Source organism: Temnothorax curvispinosus, unplaced genomic scaffold, assembly GCF_003070985.1.
Source record: "Temnothorax curvispinosus isolate PA1 unplaced genomic scaffold, ASM307098v1 QBEX01002543.1, whole genome shotgun sequence".
Classification (NCBI taxonomy): domain Eukaryota; kingdom Metazoa; phylum Arthropoda; class Insecta; order Hymenoptera; family Formicidae; genus Temnothorax; species Temnothorax curvispinosus.
The window spans coordinates 21,527-39,159 of NW_020212323.1; the positions used below are offsets into that span (position 1 = coordinate 21,527).

At 38.7% G+C, this 17,633-nt stretch overlaps 2 protein-coding genes across 3 annotated transcripts; one reads left to right on the plus strand and one right to left on the minus strand.

Annotated features, from left to right (window-relative positions):
• The first annotated feature begins 3 nt into the window (after positions 1-3).
• Positions 4-13,445, plus strand: LOC112451765. 2 transcript variants are annotated; one of them, XM_025011600.1, is made up of 5 exons: positions 4-87; positions 5,738-7,895; positions 9,837-10,094; positions 11,789-12,134; positions 12,852-13,445. In XM_025011600.1, the coding sequence occupies exons 3-5, from the start codon at positions 9,861-9,863 to the stop codon at positions 13,223-13,225; spliced, it is 954 nt and encodes a 317-aa protein (XP_024867368.1). In that variant the 5' UTR covers positions 4-87; positions 5,738-7,895; positions 9,837-9,860; the 3' UTR covers positions 13,226-13,445. The 2 variants fall into 2 exon arrangements, with proteins under 2 accessions (XP_024867368.1, XP_024867367.1); XM_025011599.1 differs by lacking the exons at positions 4-87; positions 5,738-7,895 and having other exon boundaries at positions 9,790-10,094.
• Positions 13,446-13,967: 522 nt separating this feature from the next.
• On the minus strand, positions 13,968-17,513 carry LOC112451781 (squamous cell carcinoma antigen recognized by T-cells 3-like). Its single transcript, XM_025011637.1, has 6 exons — positions 16,940-17,513; positions 16,654-16,847; positions 15,658-16,532; positions 14,930-15,560; positions 14,575-14,722; positions 13,968-14,418 (listed from the first exon to the last, which is right to left on the minus strand). The coding sequence occupies exons 1-6, from the start codon at positions 17,355-17,357 to the stop codon at positions 13,982-13,984; spliced, it is 2,703 nt and encodes a 900-aa protein (XP_024867405.1). The 5' UTR covers positions 17,358-17,513; the 3' UTR covers positions 13,968-13,981.
• Positions 17,514-17,633: the final 120 nt, after the last annotated feature.

Below are 17,633 nucleotides of genomic sequence, written 5' to 3' on the forward strand. Positions count from 1 at the left end.
CAGGTGCAGAAGGCCGACGGGAAGCTGGACATGATCGCCTGGCAGATAGACGAATTCGAGAAAGCCTTCGAGGACCCGGAAGACGAGGTAGGAGTTCGCTTTTTTTCCGCTTTTATTAGTAGAGATTACCACAGATCACCGTATCAAGTCTGTCCTTTTTAGCTGTATCTTGTTTAACTTGCTCGATAAAAAATTGATATACAGGCTACCAGGCACTGGGAAATCGACCGTCAATTTGCAACTTCTTTAAAGACCGAGAGCTACTTTGAGGCTGTAGTAAAAATAAATTTCAAACTTGTTGGAGAAAAGTTGACGTTTGATCTGGGGACAGCCTGTATATTTGATAGATGAAAATGGAAGGAAATTATTACGAGAAAGTACAACTGAAAAGGACAAATGTATTACGTCATATCTTATAAAATCCTCTGTGACATTGTACTATAACGACAAATTATATTTTGTTTGTCGTACAATTCCTGCTTGAGGCCAGGATAATCCGTGTTTCATTTAGCATTAAATATGTCCTGTGTAACACATTCGTGAATTATTCGTGTGCACTTTTTACTGTCTCTGTGATGTTTTTTCGGATCTTCGATCATCAAACCGCTTTTCATTTTGTGCTTCCCAGATATCTGTGCTTCGGCTATTACACTCTGTGCATCAGGTTACGAAAGATTATCAAAATCTACGGCAAGAAATTTTGGAAGTTCAACAGTTACAAAAACAGCTTTCTGATTCACTTAGAGCTCAGCTTACGCAGGTGCACGGACACTTTAATTTATTGCGCAATAAGATCGTAGGACACAAATCACCGCAGCTGAAATAAGAGCGAGATCCGTTATACATTTCCGATATCTTTTCCTCGTACTTGGCAAGAGAATGCACGTTATTTTTCACGAGATGCGAGTTTAAGTGTCACGGGATTTGGCGGGATTACGCCCACTTTTCGTTATATTCGTAACACGATGTATAATACTTACAGCAAATTGCGGAAAGCGATGCGGCCCATAATTCAGAGAGACTGGGTTGACAACTGTTTGAGAAATTTGTCGCTTTCTGAAGGAATTTTTATTAGAGTCAAAATTATATCTCATTCGTCTCTCGTGTATTGTTTCCGAATATTAAAGACTTTATAGATTGAAAGTAAAACGGAGAAAAGAATGCGTGGAATCGGCATTCGTCACTCCGCAGGATGTTATCGACAAATAACTTATTTGACTTCTGCCTTAAACGTGGCGACGGGGCCAATATAATATACCTATACGCTGACACGTTGAGAATAATATTGAGATGACCTTACATATTGAATTCGTTGTCTACATCACAGCCCCTACCGTTTGTTATTCGACACGTCAACAGATAACGGACAATATGTAACGATACGTTTGATCTTTGAATGATGATGTTAAAATCTTTTAGTAGTGCATCAACTGAATGGCTAAAAAGCGACATTTGTGTCTTTTTCATTATCATTAGATTTATCTGTATATATTTCTACGCCATTTTAAGGACAATGGTTATGAAAAAATTTATTTTTCCTCGTATATTGATCGAAGCTTTGTGAGACTCTGAGATTAGAAGATAAAAGCTTAGCATGATATCTTTGTGCGTATCCACATCTAGCTTTAGGCGAGTTAGATATTTACGCTTTCAGAATCTTGATTTTGATGTCTCGGACAGTTTCAGTACATATGAAAGAATCTGAAAAATCTGAAGCAACAAATTATTATAGTGTGGACATTCTATTATTACTCGATGCTACTAATAATGTCTATATTGCACATTTACGCATAATAAGTTTACACATAATGCAAACACCGTGCATATATGTGACACATCGATTGAAGCCCGATATAATCGAATATATCTGTACCTGTATAAATTTTATTTATCGTTATTATAATATAGAGTAAGTTAATCTTTTATTGTAAAAGTGATCCTACAATTTGTCGGTAACACATTATTTTGCATACATAGCTTAGCCTTTTTATTCTTATACTTTATATAATATAAAAAGATTAAGTTAGAATTAGTTAAATATGAATATTTTCGTATGTTTAATCAGAAATATATAATATTTTTGTCCTTTAAATTTCTAGACAAAAATCTGTTTACAGTGCATATAAGAAATTGTGAATACGTCCCAAATTGGCAATAAATATTTATATAAATATGTTGATCTCTTTTTATTACATATGGCACAACATTGCTTTAATAGGCATATACAACTATTTATTTCTCTTTACATAAAATTAGCAACTTTTGCCTGGATGCAACTTATACAATAAGACATACATATATTACACATATGTAACTGAAAAAAAAAAACTATATACAAAAGTTCCAAAGATACTCTCACAGATTCCTGAATATACGCAAACGCTTATGTGTTCTTAGCACGCTCAGTGTTCTTTCTTCAAATATACACAGAGTGTTTTCAATATTTTCGAATTTGCAGAAAATGAATGTAGTGTGAACGAAGATGGAGGAAAATGAAATAAACGTGTAAAACTATCGTTGAAAAATTGAGAGATGGGAAACAATATTGCCTTAAGACACAAATACGCATTTAATATCTTGGAATTAGATGTACGATAATTATACACTAAACTGTAACCTGTTAACATATTTTCAAGGAGCCTGATGAACGAAAAAAATTATTTTCTGCTTTTCTCCGTAGGAAGACTTCTGCATTATAAACCATCTTATCGAACACGAATATTGTAATATAACTGCTTATACTCAACAATATTTATTATTGATCGATTTACTGTGCGGATCTACTCTTAACAGCGTTATCTCACCGATTGATAAAAAAAAGTAATTTAATGTGTACTGAGTAACTGAGTTTCATGATTTTAAATGCGTTGCTCGCTGATTACACATGCAACATGGCGTTCTGCGTTTAAAGAAAAGTTGCCTGTCCGATTTACCTGTTTTCTCACACGCACTCGATCCGTGTGTGTCTCGCGGGAAACTCCTCTAAGTCAATACTGTCACGTAGACCGAGAGAACATAATTGTGATACTCAGTGACTCGCACTATCTACTAGGATCGACTTTTTATATTGCGATTAATCAAAAACGCACCTAGTCCGAGGTGCACCGAAAATGGGCGAGAGAACTACTTAACTTTTGCACTACACTTATTAATCGTAATATAAATTAGCCGTCGTACCGTCTCGTAGCTTTTATCTGAAATATTAGATATATATTATTGCAGAATATAGAGAAAGAGAGAATACGTATTCTTTAGCGCTGTCAGACCGGAGTCTTACGCATTCACTATTTTTCAATACAATTTAATTTAATACATATTACCATCTCTTCCGCAATGTATATATACACATATGACACAATTTTTAATTGATTACATAAACGCACATTCAATTTTAGCCTTCGATATGTTAATTACTTGTTAAGACGTTAGACAGCGTATTGTTTGTTAATATATGATGTAGAATTAGTTCTAAGAGAAAAATGGTCTGGAACACATTAAAAATGTGCCAAAATTTCGGTCAATTAATAATAAACGTCGTTCATTGTTCATTTCGCCGGAACAGATTGCTCTCGATTTGTTCCTTTCCGGAATCTACATATCACATGCTTAAAATCTTTTTCAACACAATATTGTACTTTTTATCGGAACATTTCCGAGATTCGTGGCTGCCTTTAATCAAAACAAATAATCAATCTTGTACTCGTACAAGTACTGGTTTATTAAAGGACGTGTATCGCATGACTTCTTATGACTTATGTAAATAATTGAACGGGATTAATTGACTCTTATAAAGTTTTAAAATAATGTGCTTGCAATATCGTTACATTAGATTTACGTTCGTTGTATCTTCTCATTCTTGTAGCTTTCGGTTAATCAAGGTCATTTTCCTCAAAATTAAAAATTACTTTCTCAAAAGCAGTAAAATAACCATTTTCTTATGACACGAACTTGTGGTGTATCAGTCAAGAGTCACCGATGAATGTATGTCACCTTTAATCTGTTTAAATACTTATTGTGTTTGGCTATCATATTATACGGTGCGTCCTGAAATAAACGGCTTGTACACATATTCGCTAATAAATAGTGCATACAACCATTACATTCGCTGCATGCCGCACGCATAGGTACAATTACTTGATGGTACATTATTCAATTTACTCATTCAAGTCACAAATGCATTTATGTAATGGATATAATTGTACAGTTAAAGTTCCAGTACAGTCAAGGGCGCATGAGATATCGAAATGTGCTTTAATCTATCCATAACATTCATCTATGATAATTTGAAATTTAAATAAAATAAAATTTAAATAAAAAGTTAATTTTTAAAACACACATCTCCCTATTCCGAAACTCATGTATATACTTTGGTTTGTTATGTATAAAGAATTGCAATTATTATTACACAATTTTTATGTAAATGAATTTTACTTGCTATCAGTACTAAGATTTGCCGTGTACTGGAATAAACTGTATGATTGCGATATCAAAATATTGAAGTTTGTCGATTATTCACGAATCTTTTATTATACAATTGCTCAAAATTTCGATGTATATTAACAATTACGATTCACGAAACGAAAACTGTATCTTTTTAGATATTTATCGTATTACTGTATAATAAATTGTTATCTCCAGCAATTCCCTGGGAGTTCATCATTTTCTATTATTACAACGCCAATACAATTATTGTATTATCATACATTCGAATAGCATAAAGCGATACATAATATAATTCTACGAAACTAAATACATTTCTCTGAGGAAAAAACCGCAAGTTTCTATCTCGCTCTGACGAGGGAAGCTTGGACATTGCTTGAAATGTCAGGTGCGAGGTCAGATGAGCCAAGTAGACGCCTAATCAATTACTCATTTTCCCACGCTGACGCCCACGGCGCAAAAGTGCTTCTCAAAGAGCTCGGACTATTTTGAACGTTACCTTGGGAAGAAAGAAGACGGGGAAATATGCGCCGGAGGAAAAAAAAACCGTCGAAAGCCTTTCACCGCGAAAAGCAAAAGTATTTTGCCTAGATTCGTAACGATTCGTCAACTAAGCTACGTGCATTCAAATATAATGGATAATACATCTGCTCTAAGGAATACGCTACACGCGGGAGATATGTTGCGGGCTGGATTTGACCTCGTGGGTGGATCCGAGCGAGGACCGGTTATTCCGCGCGCGGATCAAGGAAAGGCTTCTCAAATAGGAGCGAAGGTTGTAGACCCTCGCCTACGGCAGAATCCTCTCCTCGCGTTAGGGCCGATAGATACGGCGTTCACAATGCGCATTCAATGCGCACTCGATGGTCTTCCTGCAACATTATAAGCTCGTTCGATGAATATTAATGATGATGCATCGCGAACTTGACCAAATCCAACCACGCAGAGATACAAACTTCCTCTAATGAAATTGTCATTATAATTAACTAGGATATGTACTGTACAGGGTGTTTCGGAATTACCGGATGTCTTTTTAATTATATAGCCTCTGGCTAATTTGAAGTCCGTTTTTTACTTGAGTAGAAATATCGAGAGAAATTGTCATTAGCCGCTACTTTCTAGTTTCTTGAATAAATTTTAAATTAAAATTTTTGATAATTTGTCATACGACGCTCCTTTTTGCTGAGAAAGAAATCAACTCTATATTGGTTGGAGAATTAAAAATTGCAATTTACTCATCAATTTGTCAAGAATTCTAAAACACTCTGCATCTAGGATTTTTTTTCAAATGTTTCAGTCCTCCATCACGGAATTAATCGAACGGCGAGGAAAAAAGGCCATTGGCATTTGGTTCCCGCGTGTCGGATGTACGTTCGAAGAGCGTGTCATTGATGAACCGTGCGGATCTGCTCGTCGATTAGAAATTTTATAGAAATCACCGCGGGCAGTCTTGGCGAGAGAAGATTCCTCATGCGATTCTCTTCCTCTCCAGGATATTTGCACTTCGGCTGGCCGTTACAGCGGGCGGCGCTTTCCGCTCAATTTCCACCGTTCTCGTGGGAAAGTATTCCTATTCCGGTCGTGATGCAGATGTATCCGCGCGGGACGATTCGCGTGTAACGATGCGCTGTGCGGCGAAGAGGCACAATCGCGGATTGCAATATTTATTCTGTTTCGCTTGATAGCGTTCTAGTCCACTAATAAAATACAGAACCTGCAATTTTCCAAATAGATAAAAAAATTCATAGGTATAAAAACTGTCATAGCTATATAAATATTATAACTTTTTCATGATACAGAATAAGCCAGATAAACATTAGAGGCATAAAAGATACATGATATATAACTTACAAGACATAATTTGAAAAATTAGAAATTATTGTCTATAAAGTATCTTCTTCTCCAAAAACTCTAGCCAGTAACGTTGGCTGGACCACTATGTAGTGATGAAATTTCTGATCCGCTACAAAAGCCGGAAGCGGATGTTCGGGAAGCGTATCGAGCGAGTCGTCGGTCGGAAACCGAAAGAGAATCCTGCGGAAGGAGCGAGAGTGATCGTGACACGTCTATCAATTTGTATTTTCCTCTTGACGGTCTTGCCGCTTTGCTGACTTCGCATAGGGCAAGCTCCGGAAATATTTCCCGTCCCGTTTCGAGTGGCCGTCCCGCGAAAGTGCAGCCGTGCTCGCGACACAACGAGGATACGGAGTGCGTTTGCGTGTATGAAGGCTTTCGTTACGACGTCACAGGAAAAGAAGTCCGTGAAAGGCACTGGTCTTTCATTCAGAAATGGAAAGAGCCTCCTCGTCATTATTTCGATCCGTATAATGGCCTAGACGCGTGAGATGCGTGTCAACTGAATGCTAATTATAGTCGGTATGTGTGGGAAAAATTCTATTCTTCTAACATCTCGGTCAGAAATTGTACACCAATGAAAGTGTCATCTTTTGCCTCTTAAAAAATTTTCTTCAAAGATTCAAAAGCCAATATTTCAATAATTCACCAAAATCAGAATTTTCTTTCAAGATATATTCTTTTAAATTCGTTGAGAAGTATATGTCCTTGCCAATTTCTTTTTCATTTTTCCTTATACATTATTCTGTAATTCCGTGGTTCCTTGCGGAGGAAGGAAGCTATCGATCGTCGAACCCGATTTTCACCTGAACGTTCCATCGAGCATGTCGGGACGTGCCAGAGGCAGTTTCCAATTTATGCAGCTAGCGTGTGCTCTTGAGAATTTCATAACAAAATTTTATACGCTGATATTTGGTTTTCGAAAAGGTGCGCTGTTAATTACAGTCTGTTAATTAGTAAGTTGCTGCAATATAACATATTTCATTAATAAATAATTCCAAATATGATTTCTAAATATAGATATAAATATATTTTTATACGTAGCGTGAAATGATTTCTAAATTATTATCTCTAAGAATATGATCGAAGGTGTCTCTGAAGTAAATTGGCGGAAGAGTAAAAAACAAAATTAAAATAAATAGATAAATTAATCAATTTACAATCTCGTAACAACTCCAACTGCTAATGTATATGTATAATATATGTCTATATATATAAAAAAAAGATTCTCGATATAAACTAGTTTAATAAGAAACAACTGGGTACTTCTGAAGTCGCGGTGTCAAACAGCGACTCAAGTTCGCTGGATGAATGTCAACGGTAGTTTTCGAACAATTGCCTGGGACAATCTGTATCATCCTCGCCTCATGGAGTGTGCCGTGAATGCGGCCGAACACCTCGTTCTAATAACCTACTCCCACACCGCCGATCGGCCGGAATGCTCGGTTGGTCGGTCCCCCGAGTCGAAGTCGGGTTCAGTCGTCTAGCGACCGGTTCCGAGGTCTGGGCCCTGTTCGCCACGCCAGGTCTGACTCACTGTCGCGGCCGATGCGAGAGTAGTGCCGTCGGAAAGCAGGGCCTCGCTTCTTTCACATGAACAGGTAAGTGCAAGAAATGGAGTACAGTCAATCTTGCTTAATAAGTTAGAAAAATCGCGACTGAATAAAAGTTTAAATAACGGTGTTTCACTCATATCGGATTCTCCGCCCGATAGAGAGAGATAAGCCGTTCACTTATCACTAAATCACGAAACTAAATGCTTTTTACGTCCCGTTATACAATTTATACCTTGTTTCAGAGTTTTTTATCTTTATTTATTAATCGTTCGGAGACTATTGGCACCTTCGTCCTGAAAAAATGATGTAAAAAAATCCATGAATTCCATCATACTTTCAAATTGACAATATTGGTGAAGGATGCATTAAGGATTAATTATTAAAAATTATGGAGAGATGCTATAGAATTTCTTCTGAATTTCTTTCCTTTGTCCATAGATTCATATACACGCATCATTATTTACTTTCATTGTCTCACAATGCTGGATTGTTTAGATGGGATAACATGTGTCTAGTATTCTTATGTGAGGATAAGAAAAGCAGTTTTATGTGATTAGTTTCTAGATTTAAAAAATTTGAAATTTAAAAAGAAATTCGATGTCACTTGCTTTTATCTTGACTTTATTTTGCAGTCGAATATTTTTCCGTCAGAATTAAAAACAGATTTCTTATTTAAACCTGAGTCAAAAAATTTTCTCGTCAAGGATGTCGCGAGAGGCCATCCACATTATTGCAACTTTTTAATATTATATTTCTATTAGGAATACATTTATGTTTGAAACCTTCAAGTATTTACGAGTATTTCCGTGATGGAGTAGGCCAAGTCAACGTATATATAAATGATTAAAGACGGACTATTTGAATCTAAGATGAGAGTTCTTACGCGAGAATGTCGTGCGGGGTCATAATTTATCTTCTTTTTTAATCCGGCCATAACTATGCATATTGTTCTTATCTTGATTGAATATATTCATATATTTTCTAAGTTCTTACCTTGACGAATATTTATCCCGCGATATCTGGGATACCTTGTGCGTGGAGTGTCGGTGTAACAACCGGTTCAGTGGCTCCTTCGTCATTGTGTCTCTCTCTCTTTCGCGTAGCTTTCGAATGCGGCATTTAAACGCCGACTTTATGTACCTCCGTGACTCCTTCGGGCCTCGGCCGCGTCGAGACCGTGATATCGATTAAGTAGTCGGGGTTCACGCTCATGTCCAGTGTAAAATATTACCCCACAGCGTACCCCGAATGAACGTGGAAACTCCATTTGATTTGACCTTGATTAATGCACGTTCTTGCGATTTCTAATGTACGGCGCGCCGGCTTTCGTGTCGCTAATCGTTGTCGTTGTAATTCGCGTGTGCGTTTCCTCCGTTACTTTTCGAGCGAAACGCTCGGTAGTATCGCGCGGTGAGAGAGGTCATCAAACCTCCGCTCGATTATCTCCATACGTGGTTGTTCACCCGCGAATACACGTTGTTGTAATCATCTTTTGTTCGTAACAATATTGGAGAAATAATAACGGTAAATAATGTTTTGCCTCGCCTTTGTTTTGCCTGTAATCATGTTTGAAATAGTAAATTAACTTGCTTCAAATAATAATAGATTGATTTGATTAATTGTATGTGTACCAGAACGCATAAAGCATAAAAATGAAATGTATGGCAATAAAAAAGAACCTGCTAAATGTGACAATTGTTAAGCACGCGCGAGAAACAGATTGATGGATAAGATATATAATAAAATAAATTATCAAGGGAAACGAGAAGGCATTCTCTCTCCTTCGGATGAAACGATTAGCATAGCGTTCGAACGGCGTTAACGTAGCGTGAATCATTGCAGATACGTAACGATCCATGGCGTAACGGAAGGAAAAAAAACGGAAGAAAAAATTTCGAATTCAAATGCGCGTTTGAGCACACATACAAATTGCATCGCATTTGCGCTTCGATCGGCACTTATCTGATGACTCGCGGTCTTTTACAGAGGCCGGCTCCTTTCGTGACCGACATGCGTTCCCTCGTGCTTGGTCTAACACTAATCGTAAGCCTGCTAGTCGTTAGAAGAGTCTCTGGCCATGGAAGACTGATAGAACCACCCTCGAGGGCCTCGATGTGGAGATACGGCTTCGACACACCTCACGATTACAACGACCACGAGTGCTATTGCGGTGGGTTCACCAGGCAATGGCAACGGAACAAAGGGAAGTGCGGCATCTGCGGCGATCCCTGGGATTCTCCAACGGTGAGTCTTCCTGAAAAGAAGAATCATAAAACAGCACATAAAGTTTTCTTACATAAATCTGGCTCTAAAGTGATCTCTTCAGACCGCTGTCCGTGCAATTATAATTCAGCACGCATCAGCGAATTCTATTCTATTCGTTTTGTCAAAACGAAAATCAAAATTGTAATCTGTTTAGTGCCCACGCGTGGTGCAAACGCGATCAAAGGTGGAGAGGTCTCATCATTATGTTTTAAGATGAGCTGTTTGTCACACAACACGGTCCGCATCGGCCTTGCCGAATAATAGGGATCTGAGAGATTTAATTGTTGATGACAATGGAAAGTCTGCGAAGGTAGTTATTCGCGAGTCAAAGATGATAATCCAGCTGGGTTACACGTATAATTACTTCCCGACGTTCCTCTTGCAACACCGACCACACACCATTACCCGCGATTCTTCGCTCCGTTGACCGTGCAGGAGTACCGCACAATACCGGCGTAATGTCGACACGTTTTCGAAAATTATGCAGAATGTGCGAATGTAGAAGGTCTGCCTGTCGACTGGATTCTTCTATCTAAAAATTAGAATGCCGAAATTTACAAAGGTGAAAAGGTCGCTTGTGAGTGAGAGAGCAATTATCAAGCTTGAGACAAATGTCAAGTCGATGGAACAAATAGCATGATTAACGCGAAATAATTACACGGTCGACTTGATGATTGTTAGCGTCTAATTGTCAATTTTCAACGGGGAAAACTTTCATCAGACGTTTCCGTTCGGAAGAAAGTGCTACCGGTGACTACGCTAACAATATTTTCGACGCTATTGTTCAGACATTTGTTCGTTTCTCCCTTTCTATCCCTAATGAAAGTGAGTTAAATGCTACGAAGCGCGTTTTATTATTCTGAATTAAGCGACGCGCAATGACTCGTGACACGAGAGAAAGATGTAATTACTTTCCTCGCTGTCTAATAATAATAATACGGGCTACGCAACCGTGAATCGATTATCGATAAGTTGTTTGCCTTAAATGAATCACGCATTCGAGCACGCAATGAAATCACACATTCGGAAATGAAAGAGAAGCTAAAAGGTAGAATCTATTACTTCTATAATTCTTCGTATTTCTTGTGTCGCATAAATTAAAATTCCATACAGATTTTTCGAATTCTGTGTATCATAGATCGTCGAAATGGAGCTTCAAGATAGGATAATAGACAAAATTCTGTTCCGGATTTAAATCATTATTGGATTGCAGCATCCAAGATTGTAGACCTAGAATTTTGCTTTCACTTTGATTGCACATGGCAGAATTCATATAAAATTTTCAAAAAAGAAAAAAAAAAGAAAAAGGCGGTGATTACTAATCGCGCCTCTCATAACTTTCATGGTTCGGTCTCCTGTTTCTATAATCGGCCGGTCGCGTTTTCGTTGCGGGGCTTTTTATGCGGGACGCTTGGCCTTGATACGTACATCTGATATGGTACGGACGAAAGTAGCCCGAAACGGAAGTGAAATTCGTTTTCCTCTTTCTCTCTTTCGTCAATATTCGCGTTATTCCCTTTCTCGTCACACACATATATGCAAATGGTGTTCTGAAAGAGAAATATTCTAATAATGTAATATTAGTATACAAGAAAGAGACGTATTATGTAATGTAACAAGTATATAACACGGAAAAGGAACGTACAGTAAATATTCCATTTAATTTTTTTCAGCCACGTGTTCACGAGACGGGCGGCAAGTATGGGAACGGCGTGATTGTCCGGCGTTATCGGACCGGATCGGTCATACCGGTCCGCGTGGAACTGACGGCGAACCATCACGGCTATTTCGAGTTCCGCACCTGCGCCATGACCTACCGTGACCGGGAGGTCACCCAGGAATGCCTGGACCAGCACCTGCTGCAGGCCGAGAACGGATCCACCCGTTATTACCCTGGCCCCGGAAACCGGGTCTTCGAGGGCTACTACAAATTACCGGAGGGTCTGACCTGCGCTCAATGCGTCTTCCAGTGGCGATACATCGCCGGGAATAACTGGGGCGACTGTGGCAACGGCACAGGTATGCCGATTCTCCGATATCAACCGCGGAATGTATTATGCGGCGGGTAAAACGTGGATACCATGGATTACCAAAGCTTCAAAAGTCGCTGTTATTAAGCACATGGATTCTGAAAAAAACAAAAAAAACAAACAAATGTATCATCTATTAAATTTATAGCAACGGGTTAAATGGTAACGGAGAATCAGCTCAAAGTAGGTCAAAGAATTCACATATGAAAGACGATCTGGGACACCTTTATACGGCAATAACGGCATATAGATCTTTTGCGCGAGATGTAAGAAAATGATAGGATTATTTTGCTGCATCGCGAATAATCTAAAAGCATTTTTGAGACTTCTATTTTATATTCTTCATTCGTATATTTTAGTTATAGCATATATGTGTATGCAACCGGTAATCCTGCCATACATCATTAAGATTCTATCGGAGCGATAGAAAGTGCTATTACTTTATCCTACATAATAAGAATGACTCAAGAGTTTTGCGGTTCTTCTTGCATAACATCGCCATTTGATGGCTTCGTTCAATAAGACAAAGCGTGCCTAGTTTGCACCATGTGAATAATTGACATACTATTAATAAACCGCGATGTTAAGGATAAAAACTGTGATATATCGTGAACATTGTTTATATCTGCGTAACTATTATAGGTAAAAAATACCAAATAGAATTTCTCCAAACGTCAAATAAATTGTCAAAAAATCGCACGTTTAGGAGCGGTGGGATGTGGGCCTCAGGAAGAGTTTCGAGCCTGTGCCGATATTGTCATCGGTGATAACGAAGCGACACTACCGCCGAGGCTACCGAAGCAGCCGACCACCAGCTCCACACCCACGGACAGGTTGCCGACGGACACGAGCCCGTTGCCGAAATCCGGGCCGTATTGGCTGTTCAGCGTTGTCATCGCTGGTACGTGCCTGTTGGTGGTGCTGGCCGCTATGGCATTGCTTTACACGTACTACTATCACGCCGGTAGAGCCAAAAAATGGCTTATGGCGAGGAGACTCCTGGCGCAGGAGAGTCCGCCGGTTGCCCCGCCGAGGCACAAAAGGCATCATCACGTATCGAACACGCAGCTTCAGCTGTAGAACTCTGTACTTGATTGTCGGTATCGCACCTTGGAGAAAAGATAGCTCGAAGAAATTTTTCGATTCAATCAATATGCGATATCGTTGTGCGAGCTACATTTTGTCCTAACTTTAAAGTCTGATGTTCAAATATGACAGACGCGTAAATAGCGTTCATTCGTGAACAGACTGTATTTCAAGACGATATATCTTTATACTTGGCACGTACTCTCTCTTGTATATAAATATCAATAATTTTATATATATATATGTATTAAAAGTATTTATTTTATATAATCGTTTATCTTGTGGTATATTTTTTCCTTCATATATCTTAACATGAAATGGAAAGATTTATTTGTACCAACAGTGTAGATTGACTAATACTGAATTAGTAATTATCTATAATCTTTAGAGATTGAAGCATCTCCTAGAACATAAGATTTTTTAGAAAAAGAAACATACATTCACACATGTGTAGAAAAAGTTTAAAAAGTAGAGCACCAAAATATATACTCATACATAATTGAGTATAATGTATACGAAAGTGTTTAACATACAGAAATTTGTAGTTACTGCACATTTGATTTTTTAACGCACATATATATCGTAATATATAACGCACTTTTGCCAAATGAATTTTTAACGGTAAATCCATTCACAGTAAATCCTGTAACAGTACTACTAACATATAAGTATTAATATGCATAGCCGATAAAGCTTTAAAATGAATATCAATAGACTGAGAAAAGACATGATCATATGATAGAGCAAGTTTTACTTTTTATTGAGAAATATGTTCCTAAAGTCCTGATTGCTCATCGACTGCGTATTTCTATCCGGAGCTGCGTTGCCGTTACTGCTATTCTTTTTAATGCTACGGGGAACCATAGACAGCAAAGTCTTGGGCACGCCGACTGCTGTACGGCTCGTCGATGTTCCACCTAATGACTTCACCTGTCCTCCGTTCTCCTCCGCTTGAGGTTTCTTGCGATCGGGCGGTTGACTTATCGCAACGTTGATCACTTTGTCCTGAATCTTCATACCGTCCGTGCTCAAAAGAGCTTTCGCAGCGGTTGCTTCATCGTGATACTCAACGTAAGCCAAGCCCTTCGAGTGCCCATTACGGTAAGTAACTAGGCGAACTTCCTTCAGATCTCCATGAACTTTAAATATCTCCTCCAATTCCTCTTTTGTCAGCGTAAGTGGAAGTCCTTAAACACATTATTGAACATGCAGGAATGACTACGAGAAAATATTATTCGGGGAATTTGAGAATATATGATTTGACTAAACAGTAGGAAAATCGCGCAGAAAAACACGAAAAATAGTTCTGTAACTGTTGCGTGATTTGCACAAACATGTTATACCTTTAACAAAAAGCTTGTTCTTTTCAAGTGTAGAAGTGTATTTGAATACTGAACTCCTGGTACTCTTGTTAGGATCACATTTTGAAACGAACATAGGACGTCCTCTTATAGGTGTTCTATCTAATTTTAAAGCTTCTTCCACAGCTCCCTGTAAAATAGTAAGTTGAACATTATATCTTAACTTAAACGTTTTAAAATTTTTAGGCGAGACACGAAATAAAATGTTGCAATGATAATTTACGAGTATATTTTCAACGATTACATTTCTTACTTTTTCGCACTTAGCTGCATTTTTATTTAATTTAGCTGCATTTTATTTAAAGTTTCCGTTTATTAAACAATAAAATATACGTACTACGCTACTTAATTGTACATAGCAGTATCCTTTGCTACGTCCCTTATAATCTTTAATCATTCTGAATAACGTTATCGGTCCAGCCGGTTTTAGAGCATCTCTCACTTCGTCTTCGGTCGCTGTGTAATCTAAATTACTGACAAAAACTGTAATACTATCGTCTACTTCATGTTGACTATCTTTATCATCCGTATCTTCATCATCTGTCGTTTTATAACCGGGCGGTGGTGCGACTTCTGGCTTCGCCTCCTCTCGATCATTCGTCGTTTTGCTAACAAATTTCAAGATACTTTCTCGTAATTTTGGTTTCACTCGCACGTCAGTTTTTACAATTTTCGATGGGGAACTTCCTAAATTTTTCCATTTGCCGTCATCTGCTTTTCTTTTACTCGCTTTTTTATCTTGCGTGGATGATTCACTCTGAGAAAGAACTTGCTGCGCTTTTTGCCTCTCTGTCATAATTTTATCGAGCTTCTCTTTCGTTTTCGCTTCACAGAACTCCATTTGCTCTAAAGTTCCTTTATCACGCTCAAAATCTATCCATGAGTTCGCTATACTTTCTGGCCAATCCTGCGTGGAACTCAAGGCTTTCTGATACAGTTTCCTTAGATGCTTTGAATCTCCATAACATCTATAAACAAATCAGAAAAATGCTTGAAAGAATAGGACAGTTACAAATATAAATTATAAAACATAAAACTTATTGTTATTCAACTATATGTAATTACCTTTCTAACACTATATATTCCAACCAGTAAGAAGCTGTTGCAGAATGCTCTTGTGAAAGAATATCAGCCCACAATCTTCTAGCTTGTTCCATATCATCTGCATGTATCGCTTCAAATCTCGCCCAATATTGCAAGATAACGCAATTGGGATCGCCATCCAGGCCAAAGTACTTGGCCAAATGCTCACACGCTCTGTTAAACGTCTTACGAATAACATCCAGATACTTCTCCCTCTCTTCGTCAGGATATTGCTCGAGTCTGCGCCGCAGATATTCGAGATACGTAATCCACAGATTGCGATAATCTTCTGCCGTTGAAAAACCAGCGGACAAAGCATTCTCTAATATCTTTTGAATTTCTGATATATGTTTGTCCCATTCCTCACACGATCTCATCCACTTTTGCCAAACTGTCGAGCACCATGGAATATTCCTCGACGCTCTATGATAAATTGGATCCAATACATCCGCAAGCCTCGATACTTTTTCTAGATAAGCGATATAATCCAACCAAATTGACGTTTCTAAGCTCAGATCGGTTATTGCTCTTTCATATAGAATTGTAACAAGATCTAAATTGTTTTGTTTTATGTACAGTAAATATCCTTTGTAAGCGTCAAGCAGTTCACTTTGGCCTTGTACAGAGACAAGCTTCTCTTCATAAGGAAGGAACGACGTCAATTTTGCAGAACTCCGTTTATAGCACTTTGATACGGACTTCTCATCAGTGTCTACTTCCGTACCATACTTTGCACACCACGATTGGTATTCCTCGTACGTCTTATCCATGTCTAAAAGAGGATTAGATAATTGACGTTTAAACAAATTGAGGATGCGTTCCAACTGAGCCTTCTTTCTTCCATTTTCAGTATCGTCCTAGAAATTTAGAATTATTAAATTATATAGAAAAAAAAAAAGGAAAAATAGACAATGTCTACTGGAAAACTTGTTTCTGAGCACATTTACTTCTGCATATCAATGTTCTTAAATACCTTACCGATGACAACAGGCAAGCAAGTATCATATTCTCATATTCGCGATACGCTTCCCATATTATCGCTCCTTTCGTGATATGCATTCCAACGGTGGTCAGGGCACGTTCAAAGAGTTGACGAACTTTGCTGACCTTTTCCTCATCCTTGCCCATATATTCGATGCTGAACTGTAGATATTCCAACCATACTTCCACAGCTGAAAGTACACATCACAATGTCACGACCTCCTTTGTTTGTACCGAATACCAGCCTTAAACCAGGACCCAAAGCACCTGTGAAAAAACTTACATACGTAATCCTTGATAGCTCGCTCGCATAGTTCGACCACCTCAGCCTTCTGCTCGTCGGTGGTCGCCAACTTGACCTCGTCGCTTATCCAAACGAGCCAGAGCTCAGGGCTCAACGGATACATGTTGCTCATATTGTTCCTGGCGGCTCGCAGACGGTCCAGCTCGCCCATCGCGTGCAGTTTGTTGATCAGGGCTACATGACTGGCATAATCGTACGGGTTCGTCGACAAGGAAGCCTCCAGGGCTTTCACCTCCTTCTCGTTGACATCCTCGTCGTCGTCGTCATCGCTCTCGGACTCGGTGTCTGCCGCTTCCTTGTCGGCTTTCTCCTCCGTTTCGCTCGTTACCATCTCTTCCCCGTCTGAAGCTCCTCCCGGAGAAGCTTCTTCGTTTACAGCGTCCATCTCCTCGTCCATCCTCGCAATTCGAGCTCACACCAGTTCACACCTTTGCAAAGTGGATGAAATCTGATAAATCGCTTCAATTCAAATATAACTGATCTTATACTGATCTAACTGATCTAATTGCCACCGGTCGAAGCCGTCGAAGGTTTCAAGGTTATGTTTTTGCGTTTCAACTTCTTTATCGATCGCGTGACACGGCTCCCTCAGATTCGTTCAAGAAAATTTTACGAGATGTCGCCGCTTGTCCAATTATGCTCGCCTGTCACTCCGAGGATCGTTGCTATGGTA

What these genes read in the sequence shown, in the direction of transcription:
- LOC112451765 (XM_025011599.1), top strand. Translation starts at nt 9,816, where the DNA reads ATGACTCGCGGTCTTTTACAGAGGCCGGCTCCTTTCGTGACCGACATG. An exon ending in ATCCCTGGGATTCTCCAACG is followed by an intron (nt 10,095 to 11,788) that starts GTGAGTCTTCCT and finishes AATTTTTTTCAG; the next exon opens with CCACGTGTTCACGAGACGGG. An exon ending in CGACTGTGGCAACGGCACAG is followed by an intron (nt 12,135 to 12,851) that starts GTATGCCGATTC and finishes TCGCACGTTTAG; the next exon opens with GAGCGGTGGGATGTGGGCCT.
- LOC112451781 (XM_025011637.1), bottom strand. Translation starts at nt 17,357, where the DNA reads ATGGACGAGGAGATGGACGCTGTAAACGAAGAAGCTTCTCCGGGAGGA. An exon ending in AGCTATCAAGGATTACGTAT is followed by an intron (nt 16,848 to 16,939) that starts GTAAGTTTTTTC and finishes GTGTACTTTCAG; the next exon opens with CTGTGGAAGTATGGTTGGAA. An exon ending in ATGTACAATTAAGTAGCGTA is followed by an intron (nt 14,723 to 14,929) that starts GTACGTATATTT and finishes ACTATTTTACAG; the next exon opens with GGAGCTGTGGAAGAAGCTTT.